The 18,687-nt window shown below is 40.5% G+C and overlaps 1 protein-coding gene across 22 annotated transcripts in view; it reads right to left on the reverse strand.

Annotated features, from left to right (window-relative positions):
• Window positions 1-1,829: 1,829 nt before the first annotated feature.
• The window catches only part of NUMB (NUMB endocytic adaptor protein), a 96,476-nt gene continuing 79,618 nt past the window's right edge, over window positions 1,830-18,687 (reverse strand). For 10 of the 22 annotated variants that reach the window (XM_075754335.1, XM_075754336.1, XM_075754337.1 and 7 more), the window contains 7 exons: window positions 14,706-14,780; window positions 12,658-12,798; window positions 10,953-11,154; window positions 8,436-8,738; window positions 6,492-6,641; window positions 5,499-5,642; window positions 1,830-3,786 (listed from right to left, as the gene is read on the reverse strand). In XM_075754335.1, the coding sequence (XP_075610450.1) occupies window positions 3,065-3,786; window positions 5,499-5,642; window positions 6,492-6,641; window positions 8,436-8,738; window positions 10,953-11,154; window positions 12,658-12,798; window positions 14,706-14,780 (1,737 nt within the window). In that variant the 3' untranslated portion in view covers window positions 1,830-3,064. The remainder of the gene's footprint in view (window positions 3,787-5,498; window positions 5,643-6,491; window positions 6,642-8,435; window positions 8,739-10,952; window positions 11,155-12,657; window positions 12,799-14,705; window positions 14,781-18,687) is intronic. The other 12 variants (XM_075754355.1, XM_075754347.1, XM_075754350.1 and 9 more) reach the window with 3 other exon arrangements.

The following is an 18,687-nucleotide window of genomic DNA, read 5'->3' on the forward strand; positions in this document are numbered from 1 at the left end:
GAATTACTGACCCAATGATTGCATGCTCTTCAGCGCAGGTATGGCTTCAGGCTTGGACACACTGCTTTAAGATGTGAACAAACTGAAGAGTCTAGAAGCAATCCAGTAAAGGAGTGAGAGGTGACAGTTACTAGCTATTTGGGGGTGGGTCTTTCTGTGGTCTGATGGATTATGCTTGCTAGAAAAGACAAAAAATATGTATTTTTTTGCAGTTAAGATGCTTTGATTAGGGAAAAACTGTCTCTGCTGTAACTCACAGTAGGTGTTACAATGTAAGGTTTGACGTTGCCCTCATTGGCTATTCAAGCATAGTGAGATGCTCCTGAGACCTTCTAATTGTGTTTGTTCATAATTTTGCATTTACCATCTCAGACCAGCAAATTTTTTTTTAATTTTTTTTTTCGGGGAGGGGAGGTGTATGTACAGGATATTTCAGTATTTTTATTCTATAGTATGACTTTTTGCCTTTTGAGACCAGGGACTAATCATAGCCTACATTCCAGTCTGTCCCAGAATAAGCAGTCAGTTCTGTAATACCCGTTTCTACTACATCAGAGGCTGTCTTTTTAGAATATTTAAATATTCTGTGTAGTCAGCATTCATTTAAGCTGTACAGTTATTCAAGATGTGGCCTGGGAGCGCTTTTGCAAGAGTCATGAGGGCTCTAACACCCACCAGTATTCTGATGGGCAGGACTTGAACACTGAAGGTGCTTGGGTCCACTGAGTGTTTATTCTGACCTTTCAGCTGCATAACCATGGCAGTAAGGACAGTATTTGAGGGTCTTTTTTATATTTCTTCTATTTGGTAAGCTGAGCTTTCCCCTCTCTTATAGTCCCACTTAACTGCCTCACTGAATGGTTTTTTTTTTATTATTTTTTTATTTGAGACTCAAGGATGTTCATTTTCTTCCCTAAACAATGGATTGGAGGAAGGTCCTATCTCCTTTGCTGTTATCTCCAGGGCAGGGGAAGGGTGAGGCTACTCTGAGCTATTTTCAGCCAATCTTTGTGCACTGCTGTGAAAGATATGGAACTAATAGGAAAGAACGCATTTATTATAGCTTATTCTATTATAAATGTGTACAAATATTTGCTTGCTTTTTGAAAGGTGGAAAAAAGCATTGGTAACAACTCATATACCACAGGGAATGTTGGTCATTATTGTTCATATCCTACTGAAAACAGGTAAGACTCTGTAAAGGAAAAAAAGGCCCATTTTTCTAGCCTGTATCACCGTGCGACTCACTGTACTTGCATTGAAATGGAAACTGCTAGAAACTAGGGCCAAACAAAAGGAGTGTTTCTTCCCCTTCAGGTTACAAAGTCTGACTTTTCCTGATGTCAAAAACTATGTGGAGCACATAAGAATGCAGAAAGAAACAGTCACACTAACAGGGTAGGCATCAGCTTACTGGGAGAACAGAAAAGGAGTGAAAATACAGTCCTCTCATGTGGTTCTTAAGATGTTCATTCCTTTTAGTAGTAGGGGAAAGAAAATCAAAGTGAGTTTTCCTTTTTGAATGTTACTGTCTTCTTTTTTGTCAGTATGTAAATATTCAATGTTAGAAAATACAGTAATGCAAACCCAGACTCTGACGTTTTCAGTAAAGCCCTCTATTTCCAAACTTTAAATAATTACAGGTCACAAGGGTATTTGCAAGTTCAGTCTTAAAGTTCAAGGTGACCTGAGAGGTGTTAAGATGCCGTTACTAAGCTTCTAGGCTGGCAAGCAGGGCTCGTCTACATTCACATAATAACACAGAAGATACCCAGAAGGGCAAACGCTGAAAATTAAACGGGGGTGAATAAAGCTTTCACAGACAGCACTTCTACCACCAACATTTATTTCTGTTAAAGCAGATTATAAATCATCAGTACAAATATATATAACTTACATTTGCTTGTAAGGCCAAAGTTTAAAAGTAAAGTTAAAATGAGATGGTTTTCACAAGTCACCAGAGGCAGAACCTGGACCAGCTGCAGCCTTAACCACAAGGTTTCACAAATCAGTGGGAAAAAATAAAACCAAAGTTAAAAACCTCTAAGATCTATTGACAGACAAACATAAAATGGTGTCCCAGGTAGCCCCAGGATGTAGATATGATTACAGTAAGTTGTCACAGTAGTGTTAGAACCAATAGATTAAGACAAAGAAACTGCAGCAATACATGAAAGGAAAAAAACTCATACTATATATAATATGTAGCTTGATTCCGATAAAAAACAGTACATTTTCCTCACGGTTTTCAAACCATGACAATACTGTTCTTTAATTCTCTTTATTTAAAACTACGATATAATGACTTATTGGTTGTGATTGTTGTTGCAATATGCTACTTACAATGAACAGATACAAGAACAAGCTAGAGCCCCTTTTTCCGCCCCCCAATATTACTTACAATAAGAATCAGAGATAAATCAATCTTATGTACAATTTCTTACATCCAACCCCCTTTTTTTAACCTTTGGCAAGATTACTTACAACTCATACAGCTTTTAATATCCAACTATTTAAAATATTCTAAATGCATAAAAATAAAGATTTTGGCTTTACTTTATTCTTTACATATAATATTCACTTTGTTACTCAAAATGGAAGCTCAACTTTCTCCACAAACCTAGCTTTTGCGAAGCAGGTGACAATCTCCCAACCACATCCACCCCCCACCCCACCCCATTTTTTCCCTGAGGGGGGAACGTCCAGGACTGGCAGGGCATCAGAAGGACACAAGTACAAAATCTGCCTTCCTTTCGGTGAGATAAGTGATGTTTCTGCAGAACACGCTTCAGGACTGGGTGCCTTTCTTTGCTCTGTTTGACTTCCAGCTTTCCAAGTGAGGAGGGATGCAGACTGGGGTGGCTCCAGGGTTCCTTGTAAGAACTGCACATTAAATTCTCTGTATGTTTATATTGTCCCCATAATTGCTCCCTCTTTCTAACTCATTTTCCTTTGAAGGGACCTTTGGGATTATCAAAGCAAACTGATCAGAAACAGTCCCCTCTGCTCCCTTTATCCCTCTATTCTAACGTACAATTTATCCGCCCCCCTCCCCCTGGACTGCTTAAAGTTCAATCTCAAATGTCTTCTGTAAATCACTGGAGAAGGGGTTAGTTGGAGAGGGATTAGTGCGTTGCTTTGCCTTGCTCTCTAGTGCTGCCCACTGTGCTTCAAATGGGTCTACCTGGGGAGCAGCTGCGGGAGGCTGTGAATGCTTGTCCTCTGCAGCCCATTTGCCACCCTCAACTCCGTTGAAAGCTGCAGAGCCGTTGTGCTGCGCGGGTGGATTGAAGAAAGGGCTGGTCGTAGCGCTGTTGCTTTCATACTGAGAGAACGTCTGCTGTTTGACAAGACTGGGTGACTGATGCGGATGGGCTGCTGGAGTGTGACTTGCAGTGCCAAAGACGTTGGCTACCATCTGGGAAGGTGTGATTCCAACCACAGGTACGCTTGGGGCCGCGTAGGTCATCCCATTTGCTACAGCATAGGGCTGAGCTGGAATAAATGCTGGCTGCATGGGTGGTACCACACCCACCGGCACAGGCTGGGGCGCAATGAAGGTGCTGACTGGGAAGGCTGGTGCTGACTGGGAAGCTGCTGGAGGAGGCTGCAGTAGTGGCTGTGGGGCTGGCTGTGGGGCTGGCGCTGGGGCTGGCTGCTGTTGGGCTCTGACAGTCTTTGAGACCTCTTCCAACCAGCGGTCTGCCTCTGAAGGAGTACGTCTGTGATTTCCTTGGAAGAGACTTGGTGAGGCCGCACCTGAGGAGGTGCTGCTCCATTCAGTGCCTGGGAAGGAAAGCACGGGGAAGTTGTTAATATTTCCACTCCTTGCCCTTTTATCAGTTAGAAAGGCTGGAGGATGTACACAAGGACAGACAGGCCTCCTCCCTCCACAGCTGAAAGACTGCTACCAACACTGGAAGTGTCTTTGTGCACCCACTGTCCTGATCTGTTATAGGAAGACATCGGTCAAGGAGTAGAGTTTCTTCACTAAAATGCGGATTTATTTCTTTATCTTCATAGCAGACATCTGAGACTTTAAGGCACGCAGGAGAGCTGCCACCTGCGCTCATAACGTAGTGGCAATGATCTAATCCATAGCCACCAATTCCTCTAACTGAGGAGTGCTAGTTTCTGAATGTACAGCTCAGGACTGGGGGACTGTTAGAGCACAGAGCTATGAGAAACTCTTTTTAAGACCCATTTGCTGTTTCCTAAATAAAGGCTTTGCCCTCTAAAGGACAGTAATGTAATGGTACTGTGGGTTCAAGACAACATTCATTTTTCTGTCCCATACACATTAAGTGTGACTACTCACTCCAATATACATGAACATTTAAGGCAATATATCTAATCAAACTTACTATATGATATGTAAACTGTACTTACTATGACTCCTTTACATTCTTCCTCCATCTCCACTTGCTCTTCCCTTACTCTTTTCCTATGTAACTCAGGCTGTTAACCCCTTAAACTCTTTTGCAATGTTCAACACTCAGCATTCTAGACTTTTCCTCTATAAAATCAGCTCTGATTTTAACTCATTTTTCTTCAACGATTAAAAAAATGTAAGTGACCATCATTTACATTCCTCCCACAGTTTCAAAACTACGTCCCACCAGCCAAATTCTGGTTTTCCTTCTCCCTGCGGTTTCAAATTCTCTTTCCCTCCCACAGGGCCTTGCTAGGTTTCCGATGTGATAAGAAAAGCAACTAGGAATGCTAGAGACGGCTCTGCAATTTGTGTGCTATTTGGTGTTTTGGAGAAGTAGAAAACCATTACTGCTCAGCAGTCTTCATTCAGCCTGATCTAGTTAAACGCCTTCTAAAGATCAGTTTGCTGTTGTTTTCACAGTGGGAACTGCTGGAGGCAGGGCTTAGGGGCTCTCTCTCACGGGGCAAGACTTATTGAAAATGGGTCTGGTACTCTTACAAGGCCAAGCAGAACCCACTCTTTCACTACGCAAGTTTCTCTTTTCGAGTTGAGCTTACACCAGGAAATTATATTAGTTTGACGGTAGCCTTCTAGCATGCGTCCACATGGGTAACAGCCATTTACGGCACCACCTTACTTTGTATATAACTAAAGGACTGGAGGGACAGACTAAACTTATTTAACAGAAGAAATTAACCTCTAAAGCCTTTAAGCAACCAACTTAATCTCTCCTTATGTACGTTAGTGGTAAGAACGCACAAAAATTATTTTGGGCACACAGATTCTTTCCCCTTCATCCCCAAACGCATTATTTCATTACTTCCCTTTTAAGCACTGGTTTTTCTAAAATGCTGCCAAAATAAGAATCAGTCCAGCTTATAGACCCAGAACCAGTGAGTTCATCGCTTCCCTCCATCCACTTGTGCAAAAGGCTACTACTTCCGGCTTTTGTTAGTGTTCCTTCCACTTGCCGTTAAGTGGCATTGACAATTGTCTCGAGGGCTCAATTATGCTTTTGATCCAAGTTCTCATAGCAATGCACCGGATCTACTTCCAATCTTACCAGCGACCATGGCTGCAGCTCCAGTATTAGCAGCAGGAGCATGAGCCCAAGGATTGGTTTCACGAACTGGCATAGCTGTGGACACTACAGCAGCTTGGGATGGTTTAGCAGCAAGCACACAGAAGGCAGAGGCAGTGCCATTAACTAAAATGGGAGCAGACAACATCAGTGCAATTAATTCATGCAAGGCATGCACACAACTGGAATATTAGTGGGCCATGTCATACCTATCAACATACAACAATTTTAGACACTTCCACATGACAGCAGTTTGCGTAAGTTAGCCAAACTGGACTGACAGTTGATAAAACTAGTAAATTCCGTTTCACCAAGCCAATGCTTGTTAACAGAATGGTAGATTTTTATGTATTGGGTGAGATCTTGAGTTCTGATGACCAACTGAAGTTAAATTTGTTGTTATTATAGAGAAGAGATATGGCTCACCGGAAGTTACTGTATGATTAAGCTTAGGTTCAAAAGAAGAACAGGTTTTAGATGCAAAGTAACAATACCTACATTGAACAAGGAGAGGTTCTTTTTTCACACAACTTGTATAAAAGCATATCAGTGAAATGAAGCTCAGAGGCTGCTATGAGTTCTCTAGTTGGCATCTCTCCACAACTCATCTAAGAGTTTGTGTGAAAAACAGTAATCATGTGGTGGCACAAAAGCTCTTCCCTTGTGGGATTTGGTTCCTGTGACACACAGTTGTTAAGGTTTTTGCAGTTCAGGAGACAGAATATTAAAATAGCCATTATCTCAAAGCCAGTCCCGTTGACAAGTAACTATCGTGTGGTAGGTGTATGAACTTTTTGTTAAAAACAAAAACACAGAAAAACTAAACAGACAAGATTAATAAAGCAGGATGCCTTCCCCCAAAATAACGACAACAGGACTTGCACAAGAAATTAAGACTATGTGTTACTAGAAAGCAACATTATGTGCATTCGAGCCTCATCCAGCATGACCGTGGCACGCAAAGAAATCACAAACCTTGAAAGGCAGGAGACTGTGGTGCAACTACTGTCACTGGTTTTGTCATGGGGGCCGAAGAGAAAGGATCTTCAGATGGTGTGCTGAAAGCACTGGTGATCTGAGAGCACAGGGCACTAATGCTGTCCGTTTCCCCTTCTACCTCAGGGACTAAAATGTAAAGAAAATTCATTAAATTGGAAGTTTAAAGGATACAGAAACAATTCACAAATACCACTGTGAAACTGAAATATAATTAGTTCCCTTACGTCCTAGATATTCCTGCTACTGATTTGCATGCCAGCTTTTTTTTACATCAGTGTTGAAGACCTGACTGAAATAGAACGCCACATTAGTGTATTTTGTGACTTAGACAAGAGGGTAAGGGGATGAGCGGTCCAGATTTAAAGTCGGTTATTACTGCTTCTCTGTGTCAATGCAAGAGGATGTTCGTTTCAGAAAATAAAAGAGGTTTCTATAGCTTTAGTAGAGATCTAAATCTTTCGGTATTAAAGCGCTAAACATATCAAGGATTTGGCACTCTGTGAAATGAAAATACTTATGATAGATTTAAGTGTTCCAACAACATCCTTCCATAGTAACTAGATGAAGTTTAAACGTGCTGACAGCAATGTACGGTGGCAAGTGAAGTCTAGAGTTAGAATGTTGATTGTTCCAGTTCAGCAGTAGCTGAAATCCCTAGCTCCTGTGGTAGAATTATGAAAAGCAAAAGCTGAATGCTCCAATAAAATGGACACTCAATATTAAACCAAATATTAGCATAATGTGGATAAAGTAACATCTGGAGTAAAACTGCCAACTTACCAGATGTTCTCATTAATTGCACTGCTTTTCAAAAGTACTGATCATCAGTCCTTCATTGCACAGAACTCACATGAGCAGGCATAACTAAGCACAAATAGTATAAAAACCATAAGATGCCTGGACACAACATGCGCCATATCTAAAATTCAGGGGGAGGCATGCCCAAAAATCGATGCTTTAAGGGATATTCCAATACAGCACATGTAGTGTGACAGTAAGCAGCACTGGCAGCAGCATGCATGGGAACGTGTATCAGAAATGTTCTGAATCATGAAAAACCCAGATTGTAGTGTGCTCAGTGAGCATCACTAGTAAGCAGTGCATTATTACTGTAAAACTGATAAAACTCAGTGCTGGTCTTAAAGCACAGGCCACCAAATAAGGATTGTAAGAGAAGTCAGGCTAGGCATTTTTGTTGGTTTTGCCTTTGCCACAGTAATTTTTACTTCAAAGCTTAGAACCCTAAAACTAGCTCTCTTGCCAGGTAAAAGTACAGCTGGCCTGCAGGATAACCTAGCTAAGAGGGCTCTAGGACACTGTGCAAGGTACTGAGCACCCCAGGCGTTTATGTTGGGATGACTCTAGAAAACCCCACTACCGTCATGCGAAAACTGTACCACACATTACCGATACAGCCAGCTGTACCACCTAAACAATAAAGTTTCTGCTAATGCAAGGTGAAAAGCCATTTAATTGCTCTCAAAAAGAAGGATTCAGGCAGAAGGACAGACTGGAGAAAAGCATCACATGATCCCATGACAAGTGCTTAATGCCTTGAAGGGATTTGTCTCTCATGATGCCATGGCATTAAGTGGAGGAACTGGTTCAGTGACTCAGAGGGAAGAGCCAGCACCTACTAAACTCACCAACACCCATTCCTTGCGCACTTCAAGCTGCGCTCCAATATTTCAGACAGTGATTAAAACTGTTTGCCTGCTGCATGTGAATACTGCATTTGAAATTCTTGCCTATTCCCAAAGCAGAAGTTTTCTGACGTGGTGATGTTCATTCATGAGAAGTGATCCATATGAGGCAGGAAGAGGGATTTACTAAAAAATAAGGAGTTATTTGAAGCCACAGAGAAGGAAAGGAAGAAGAGACAATGTAAGGTAATATTTCACCGGAACCATTTAGTTTTACCTGAGTTTTTCATGGGGAAATCGGTCTTCCTTTGCACTGTTGAAGGCAGCTCATTTATTCGCAAAGACAACTGGCGTTTAAAAGGAGACATCTTTTGGCTAAGGGCAGGGAAGCCCCTGAAAGACCCTTGCCTGGCAAGCTGTTCTATAGGGGCATGTCTCCGTGGAATAGCGTGGGGATTGCTCATTTCTTTATCCAGAGAGGCGGCAACTTCAGCAGTAGGAGAGGTTGGTGAGCCAGAAGAGGGGGCAGCATTGTTTGGTGCAGCACCTGGTGCTACTGTTTTCACTTCCGTTTCAACTGCTAGAGGAAATTGAGTGAGGTTAGAAGAGTAAAGCAAAGTAGTGTTCAACTGCCTGCCCCTACTCCCATTTGTTTTGAAAAGAGAAACTGCAGGAGTTTGCATAATTAGTACTCTTCCAAACAAGTTGCTAATACCCTAGCAGAAAAATAATTTCTGTATACCTTCACTGCCTTCACCATGTCACTTTACATACATCCAGTCTCCAAAGCGAAGCTTACTAAGGCTAGTCACTTCATAGAAATGATGGCCGTGTATATGTATTCTTTCTAGCTATTCCCGAGACCCCAGCTCTAGAAATACCTGCAATGCATTTATGACTAAGATCGAAAAGTGTATTGTGTGTTCGAGACCTTTACTTTGCCTCACACAGAACTATGGCCAAAGTATTACTACAAACTGTATTAAGTTACTTAGGGTGGCATAGCTCAGCAACAGAGAACAGAACCCAGCTCTAGGGCCTTTTTTAAAAGCCACCCTCTTACCCCTGCAGAATCAGCAGCCAAACACCCTGCACAATCTTCAGCAGGCCAGAGGTAGCAGCAGCACTTCACAGGTTTGGCTGCATTCAGTGCTCAGGCTGCAGCTCCCCAGCTCCTCCGGGAAATACGTTACAGAGAGATGGAAGCGTGCTGCAAGGTAGATTCAGCCTCAGAGCTGGCAGGCCTTGCTAACACCAGCCACATTTGCAGTGCATTCCTGTGTCACTTCCTTAACTGAATTTATCTGTAATGTTAGCACCTAGTCACTAGTTAGTTGCACTGGAAGCTCCTCCAACTTAAAGGAAGCTGCTTCATTTTGCAGGGTTCTCCATAGCACCACAATGCTTCTGTCAGCCAGGCCTAATGGTAGAAATGTAGGATTAAGCCTACTTTAAATCGCGACACCTACGATTAGAATAGCAATGGGGATTTTTCCAACTCTAGGAAAACTCTCTCACTCATAAGTGAATTGGCTTTTGGGGCAATAAACACAGCTCATCAACACAGAAGGAGAAGGGGAAATCTCACTGTCCTGGTCTGAACTCTTATTTTGCCTATATTGCTTTCCAAACATTTCAGGCAAAACAATGACTTTTTTTGTTGACACATCAACAGAATAACTAGAAGTCTGGTAAAGAGAGGAGTCACACTAGAGATTTCTGAGGAGTTCGAATGGTAGGAAGAACTAATTATGTTGTCTTGCAAGCTTCAGTACCCATGAGTTGCAGCTGCTCGTCCAAGTGAAACTTTTCTAATCAGTCTTTCTTGGAAAGGATTTCACACACCTTCATTGAGTCAAGAGTTTGACTCATGCCCTCAAGTAACAAAGGCCTTGTGTTTAAGCTTCATTTAGCACATTCTAAAACTAATGTATGGGAACAAGCAGATGGATGATGAAAACGAAGATTAAAGTTTTGCAATCAAGTGGCAGCATAAAACTTGCTGTGGAACCCTCTGAAACAAAAGTTTAACTCCACTGTAAAGAGGGCTACAGGCAGTATTTATAATACTTATTTTTACTTAGCTGTAGAACTCCATCACTTGTAATAGAATTTGGGTAAGAAGTTCTACTCTCTCTTGAATTTGAGAACACTTTAAATGACATTTTAAATGGCTAAGTCGTCAAAACTAACTCCTCTCAAATCAGTTACTAGTTTTGACTATAATCAACAGTGCAACAGTTATGTGTTTTATGGGGAGGGGGTTGTTGTTTTGGCTTGTTTTTTCTAGAAAGCACACTGTGATTGATCTGTTTGTCCCTCGTGCAGTATAACTCTATACCTACACTTTGTAACCTGCCTTAAAAAATCAAAATAAAACCACATTATTTTCTAAGAAAAATGCACATAATTGTCTGTTCATTTACCATAAGCTTTAGACTACAAAAAGGATTACTTCATGTCTGGCGAACATTTTTAAAATAAGGTCTTTAGTATGGTACCTATGGTGTTCTCTGCCATAAAGCAGGCTGACAACACAAAGCAAGGACAGCTTTCACATATGAAGCCACTTGTACTTTTTCTAGAGGAGATGTGGGAAAACGCACTATGAGTGAATCTGGGAGCATTTTTCATCTTGTGAAGTGATGAGCATCTGGGAATGTAATTTGTATGTAACGAGGTTGAAGAGAGGGAATGTTGCAAGGACGTTAAGCCTCAATCCTTGCCCAAGCTCCAATTCACCTCAGCGCTGGTTTTTCTTGCTATGGATGATCGTGTAAGTTGCACCCTGTACCTTTAGTATCCGGCATCTGTCTCATAATTTCCTCTCTCTCCGCTTGTTCAGTAGCTGTAGTGACCCTGAATGACCCCTCTCTAGTGAACGTGGTTCTGCTGGCATCAAAGGTGGCAGTCACTCCACACTCCTTCTCTCGCTTCTGCTTTCGCTCCAGGCATGCTGCAAATGCACAGCCCACGGCATGACTCAACCTTTCCCCCTGTATAAGACAACATTGCATCATAGAGTAACTAGAACAGAAACATACATGTGCTTCAAGCATTGCAACGTGATAACCTGCCTTTACGAGAGGAATCTAATTAAAGCATTAAAGAGAACTACTGTAATTGGCTGCTTTTTGTATGGCTCTAAAATTAAACCTGGTATATAAAGACTCCCAACCACTAATGCACAAGCGGTGTTCAAGAAGGTCACCCAGAAATGAAAGAGATTGTTGGATAATCCCTAGTTCAACTGCTACTAAGATGCTAGTGCAGTAACGTGCCTGCATGGATTCCTTGCCTCTGGATACATTTGTGCACAAAGAAACTCTTGTGAAGCCACCTTAAGCAGGTCTAAGTCCTGCAGGACAGGTAAGTGCTATTCTCAGATAGAGAAAGTTTACAGGGGGCTCAGGGAGACACTACCATGGTGTGCAAGTGTGAAAATTAAAAGTACAATGCTGATTACTTATACCTCTTAGCAGCCCTGACCAAATGCACAAGTTAGTACCAAGAGTGCCTTCTGAAAAGCACTTCCATTATTAACCAGCGGGGACAAAAGGATCCACTGTCCAATAACTGCAATAAGGAAAGGCAATTCACATCAGAACAAGTCCAGCAATCCAGCTGATACGGCAGCTACAGTTGAGTCAGAGCCGCTATTACCACCAGTAGCTCAACTCATCTATTGTAATCGGAAAGTGAATTGGCCTGTTATTCACAGAGGAAAACAGAAATGCTCCAGCTCTAACATGAGTTTAAGCGGGAATTTCTAGCTTCATTGTTTCTCTTTAAAGAAAAATGATAAATTGTCAAGTACAATTGCTCTGAACGTGCTATGTGGAGTTCACACAATGAATTTGCGTGAGGTTTCAAGAGCTTTCTATGATATAGGCAGGATTCAACAAAGAGCAGAAAGAGGAAAAGGCCAGATCAGGGAGTTAAACAACATACTTAAGTCTACACAGCAAGAGACTGATAGAGGTAACTTACTTTCAAACCTTCTACTGGAAAAATCTCCATCACTTAGAAGCAAACAAAATCCTAATTTAATTCAGTTTAGCTCCATCCCTTAACATTCTGATGGCTTTCCATTCAAGACAACATTCGCATACAAGAGGCTGCATTCATAACCAGTCTGTATTTACTCACTATGATTTTATCCTGGAAAAACTGTCATTGCTGTTTCAGTTTTTGGCTGTATACATTTTCAGATGAGAATATCTTCTGGCTATTTTTAGAAGAGTAGTTCCCTTCTGCTAGACATATCTGAGGCTGACTGCATTCCATTTATACACATGCTTTTCTCTCCAAAAGATGACACCACAGAGAGATGGCAAATAATTCAGATATAAAGAATTAGAACTAAAACAATTTTCAAGGACTAAGTAATACTTTAGCTGAAGTCAAAACATATTGCAGTAGTCTAGGCAGTTAATTTTTCTGAGCATAACTCCCAGCTAGAAGCTGGAGGAGTTGGACACACACCATATTAAACTTACCGTGTCCTTTACGGCCATAAAGCAGTGGCATATCCAGCGTCTTGTCGTGCCATCTCGACAGATGTATGAGAATGCCCGGTCAAAGTTCCTGTCTGGCGCGCAGAAAGAAACCTTCTCTATTGTCTGATCAACTATAAGATCCTAGAGGGAAAAATTCCCCCCCGCCCCAATAAAAGAAATGTGAGGAAATATGGACAAACACTGGAACAAGTCATTTTCAGTGCTAACTGCAAGATGGTGAGGTATACTAAAAAGAGGATAACCTGATGGGGTTATAATTATGTCAATGAATTCTCCATTCAGAATCTATTCCCAGTATGAAACAAAAAGGACAGATGACATTTTCCACCAGTCACCTTTGGGAGGAGTGTACCAAGGCACCACTTAAGAATTTAGGGACCCAAACAATTTCCAAGATCTCTCCTCCAGACTACGGAGCTCACATTTTTTATTGTTTTATTTTATTTTTACTGCAGCTCTGGTAGTCTTGCAATCAAAAAATGTTTACGGCGGTTAAAACACAACAATGAAACTTATGGGAGAGGTCTGCAAGTGTGAAAAAGTCCAGCAGCTGCTACACAAAAAGCAAAACCTGATCTGCCAACTAGCTAGCAGGGATGCAAGGCAAAGCACCAGCAGCACTGGTAGTATCAAACATCCCTGATTTGTTCCCATAGACTGATGGGAGAAGTGTTTCTAAAAAGGAGATAGTATAGGTTAAGAACTCTGCTATCTTCATTAAAAATTATTTTTTCAATATTTTTTTCCAAATTGTTTCTTTTGGTTGGTGGGTAGTACTTGGCACCTGTGCTAATATATCCAACCACCAGGAGGCAATAGTATATTCTCTTTTTAAGTCCTATACTTTTAGTTTCCTCCAGGGTCTGCACAACTTATTAAAATTCAATTTTAAAAGATCAGAGATATATATATGCAGTAACATTTCTAAAAATAATACATGTACTATTATTTTTAAATGAGGCAATCAGTACACTGAGTTCACCTACATCAGTATGTTGTAATAGAAACTGAATTGTTAAGAGACAGCAACTTTAGTGCTGATGAACTACAGCACAGTTCACAACAGCAGCCCTGGAGAAGCCTACCCACAGAGCAGGTATTTGACGGCAGCTGTACTGCAGAGGGATATGAATTATCTCTACCTGCTTCTCAACGTTGGCTTGCAGAAACCATCTTTTAGGTTGATAAAGTAAGGGTTAAATAACATGAACATAGAACTATTTCAGACTAATGAGAGTAAAAATTGTTTCAACAGCCACACCACCTTTTAAAATACTAGTACGCTTATAGAGGCAAGCCTAAAGCTCTTATTTCTAATTGCCTATGTCTAGATAAAACCAAGAATTGTTTGGTATTACTTGCACACAGGCTCCCTGGTGGAACGTACTGTACTATTTCACAATAAATAAAATTGTAAAACAATCTAGACAGATGCCACGAATACATTAGTCTTCCACTTCAGACCAACAGCTTAGATATTACAATTAGAAATTATTGAATTTGATACTCAGTTACTATTTAGCTTGAGTCTGAAGGCACAACCCTCTTATTTAATTTACTCTCTTTGTTGCATTTTTAGAAGCCAGCTCTTGTTCACTCAGATCCATTTTAGGATTTGGATGCACTGAAAATTATATTGATTAACATGAGTTTGCTCAGGTATTATTATGGCAGCCTTCTGCAGTGGTGCAGAACAAAGTCAAGGGACTCTCCAAGTTAAACACCAAGAGAACTCAAGTGGAAAAAAAAAAAAATCATTCTTCCAGTAAATGCAACAAAAAATAGTCCAGGCTTGTGCTACCTGCCACATTTCATGAAATGTGTCTTGAGAGTAGTGTGGAATTAACCGGGGAAAAAAAATTTGCATGCATAAATATGTGTACAAAGCAAGAAATGATTAATTATACACTTCAGTCTTCCTTTCATATACCAATATTTGCATTAACATAAAGATTGGTGTCCATTTAAAGTTATAGCACATATGTTATTATAGAGAGATTTAAAACATTTGTCGAGGGAAATCTAACCTTTGTTTTCTCATCTACAACTCTGAGTCCATCCGCCGAAACCCACAGGACTGCTTTAACGGCTTTCTTCCCAGACTTTCAAAAAAAAGAAAAAAAAAAAAAAGGAAAGAAAAAAAACCAGTTTTATGCCAACAGCATCAAGACTGCCACCCGCTTCCCCTTTCCAAGAACTGTAACATTAAGTGTAGCTGAAGTCCACGGTCAGTAGAGTGCCCAAAGCCAGATACTCAATCCAAGTTGCGAAACATTCAGAGAACCAAGCCAAAGCCAGTATTTCAGAAACAGCACATCGTGGGGATGGGGAGAGGGCACAGGATAGGTGGTGGCAAAAATAGGGTGTACATCCACTGACAGTAAAGAATTCAAGACTGACCAAGTGGGTGAAGAATTCCACTAAAGAGTCAGAAAACACTAATTCATAAGGAGTTACACCACAGGTAGCTGCTTTAGCACAAGTTTAAACATAGGAAAATTCTTACCTGGTATTTCCACCAGCCCTACCCTCTGCCCCAATAGTCGCATGGCAGAATCATGGCATCACATTAAACCAGTGTTAAAAGCACCCAAAATCATCAGTTATTGTGATATGAGCTTAATACTAAGATCAATCATCCAAACATGTTTCACTGATTTATTAACAGCTATATGTCATGTCTTGGAAGAGAGGTAGAAAGACATGATTCCTTAACCATTTGGTGTGTATCTTGAAAAAGCCATGGTGTGTGGCAGGCTGACGCAGCGGAGGAGCGGTCTGGCTTTTATCCAAGATCTGACTGTGGGAACTTTCAGCTGCCGCAAGCTGAGGGCAAGTAAAAGTGGGAAACACAGGAAGGCTTCAGGAGCCATTTAAACTACAGATTCTTTCTAGATTGTTTACTTTTTAAGGGAAAGTTACAGAAAACAGTATAAACACTAATTCATTGAACAGAAAACAGGTACAAGATGTCAACATAATTTTACTGGTTGTTACAGAGAACTACTACTAGAAAAATAATCTTTTTTTTTTTAATGTGTTACTTTAATTCATAGGCCCCATACTTTAAGCCAGCTAATAAACTATTCTCCCTGTAACTTTTTCTGAAGCACTAGGTTTACATAGTTTGTGGCTGCTAACGGCACCCGCCACAGACCACTGCAGGGAGTGAAGAGAGCAACACCACCAACAGAAAGATGAGTGGGTATCAGCTAGCAGCTTCATGCAAGAATTGTGATATTTTTTATTTTTTTAATAGTGCATTGCAGATGTATATAATTTATATGGCAAGTAATGGAGCAAGGACTCATTCTGGCATACGCTACACATGTTCCAAGTCTGCAAAACCTATTTTAACACTGTAAGGATGAAATATCTTGGAGTGAAAAGTCTCTGTTATATCACATTGGTTTCATTCTCAGAGAAAACAGCAAGTGTGAAAAGAAAATGGGCCTGGCAGGACTTCTGTTTGGTTTTGGGGAGGAACTATCTGTCCCAATTTCGGAAGCAGCAATAACAGCGTTTTCAAAAAGCTTGGTGAGAACAGAGAATGGCACTGACTTGTACGGAAGACTGATTAAAAAAGAGAGAAAATAAGCACAGCATGAAAGCAAGCTATGGAGAAGTGCTTGCAGAAGCAAGTTTCTAAACATCCATCCAGCCTGCTGGATACCTCAGAGAAGATTTAAAGTAAAACTGTCAGATTCTGGAATGCCTAACAGAAAGAGCATAGTTCACAAAGGAAGAAGTACTTAAATTTACCATCATATGTGTTAAAAAAATATTGCAGCACGTAAAAGTAACTTCTGATTTTTGGTCTTAAAGAGCAGTAAATATTGATAGCCACAATATATAACCTATATTTTCAATGCTCAGCTAGCTTCCATAGCCTAAAAGACCCTATTAATCCCAAAAAGAAATGGTTTGTAGAGGTCCATTTCCTTGAACTATTTTAAAAAGGAATACCAGTTTCTTCTAAGCTGTTAATAGTCTTAAAATCTTTATTTCAAGCAAATACAAACAATCAAGAGAAGACAATGCCTGCAGGTGACTGTTTGGTTTAGATTATCATCATTAGAAACTGAGATACATGTCTTTCCCCAGCAAACAATAAAAACCTTGTTTCTGCAGAAATAGCAAACAGTTCCTGAAGTTCATATTAAACAAGCCAAGTTTAACTGATCTGGGTACTTCATAAAGCAGCACTGATCTTTAGCAGAGCTACTCCTTACTTGCTATTTTACCAAATGAGGATTTAGAAATAGCTAAGACATGGAGCTTCATGTTTCTCAGAATAAAATAAAAAGGCTAAAAGACCACATAAGGTTCCTCATGCAAGATAACCAAATATGGGTTTGCTACACTAAGAGAAAAAGAAAACACACTTTTATCTCCCAGTTCCTTCTTCTAGATTTATGGTGGATGCAGCACTTAGAAGGGGTTAGTCCTTACAGTCTACATCCCAAACCCACAGCTACTACTGTTGGGCAACATATGATTTTTCCTATCTACTGAATCCTCAGCTTACCTTTGTCTACAAGTGATGTATAAAGGAACATACTTCTCCAAATCAGTTTATATTGGCTATACAAATCAAAGTACTACTCTGTTATGGGCAGGATATTGCCACGTATATTGTGATTAGTAAGTAGATATGAGCGTTTGCACTCCTGGCACACACTGGACAAAGATCAGACCAGATGCAAGATACTGCATGGAAAGTGAACTCCAACGCAGAACCGCAGCTTTTGTAATAAAACTGGAAAGGTATAGGTGACTCCAAACAAAAGTATTTAACGCAAATGGCAAATATCCACCGGAACAGTGTGGTCTTAAATGTTGCTACTAAGGGACTCATCTAGACATCCATATCAGTGGCTTGTCTTTGTATTCAAGAGATTTTGGATGACAGCACAGCTGGATGAGAGCCACACATGGCACTGACTCCCAGGAGCCTGATTTGTCAGAGCTGAGTCAGCCTCGATAGAAACCTTGCTGCTCAGCACTTCTTAGGAGGTCAGTAATCTACTCCAATACAAGATTCGTTATCTGCACTAATTTCAGAGTTCTCAGAGGTCTCCAGGAGGGAGGGCAAGGCAGTTGTCCTAACAGACAACGAGGCCTGAAGACAAAGCAGGACCACTGCAGGTTGGGCACAAGGGAAACCTCTCCGACAGACAGGGGCATCCACCCCCCCCAAAAAAAAAAAAAAAAAAATAGACTAAATCCGAAATGTACATTTCCTGATCAGCAGTGCAGGTCATGACAATTTAACTGTTAGAAGTGATAGGAATGTGAAGATAAGTAGTAGCTACATTGTAAGCTGGAAAACAAAGCTTTAAGGATACCAGAGCAGAATTAAAGTTGCCCAATAATGCATTTTTAAAATACTTCTAAATTGTTTCTAGTCTTTCTGCTTATTTTACGCTGTCATGGGACTTAAAATCAGCTGTAAGATGTATCTGGAGCCTGAGGTATAAAAAAGAAAATTTTTCATTTCAGACTCTGTATAAAACATTGCATGATGAGAAATGCACACAGTCGCTGGAAGCAAAACACGGGAAAGATCACCAAATCTGTACTACTTAGCTGTTCTACTAACAGAAAAGCTTTAGTTTTAAAATATGAAGAGCTGCCTAAAAAGGCAGTTGATTCGGTTACATTGCATATGGTACACAAAATAAAACTGCAGAAGCCTACCCTAACAGACTTATTTTTATTTAAAACTGAAAAGAGAGTATTTTCAATACTAAACAGTTGAATATTTCCAGACACAAATCCATCAGATTTACCTTTTAGGGGGAGAAAATACGGACAGGGAAAGAAGCAAACCTGTCTAGACTGACTTTGAAAGCCAGTAGGGCATTTTAAGCAGCTCTGCAGTTTGGAATATTATATTAATCCCAAGGCAAGGCATCTGCAGAGAAATTATAGATGAGACAGCCAGAAGATATTAAGAATTATTAGTATTTCTCAAATATTAATACAAGAACAGCTGTCCCTTTTCTT

The sequence above is a fragment of the Balearica regulorum genome, chromosome 5 (genome assembly GCF_011004875.1).
Source record: "Balearica regulorum gibbericeps isolate bBalReg1 chromosome 5, bBalReg1.pri, whole genome shotgun sequence".
Classification (NCBI taxonomy): domain Eukaryota; kingdom Metazoa; phylum Chordata; class Aves; order Gruiformes; family Gruidae; genus Balearica; species Balearica regulorum.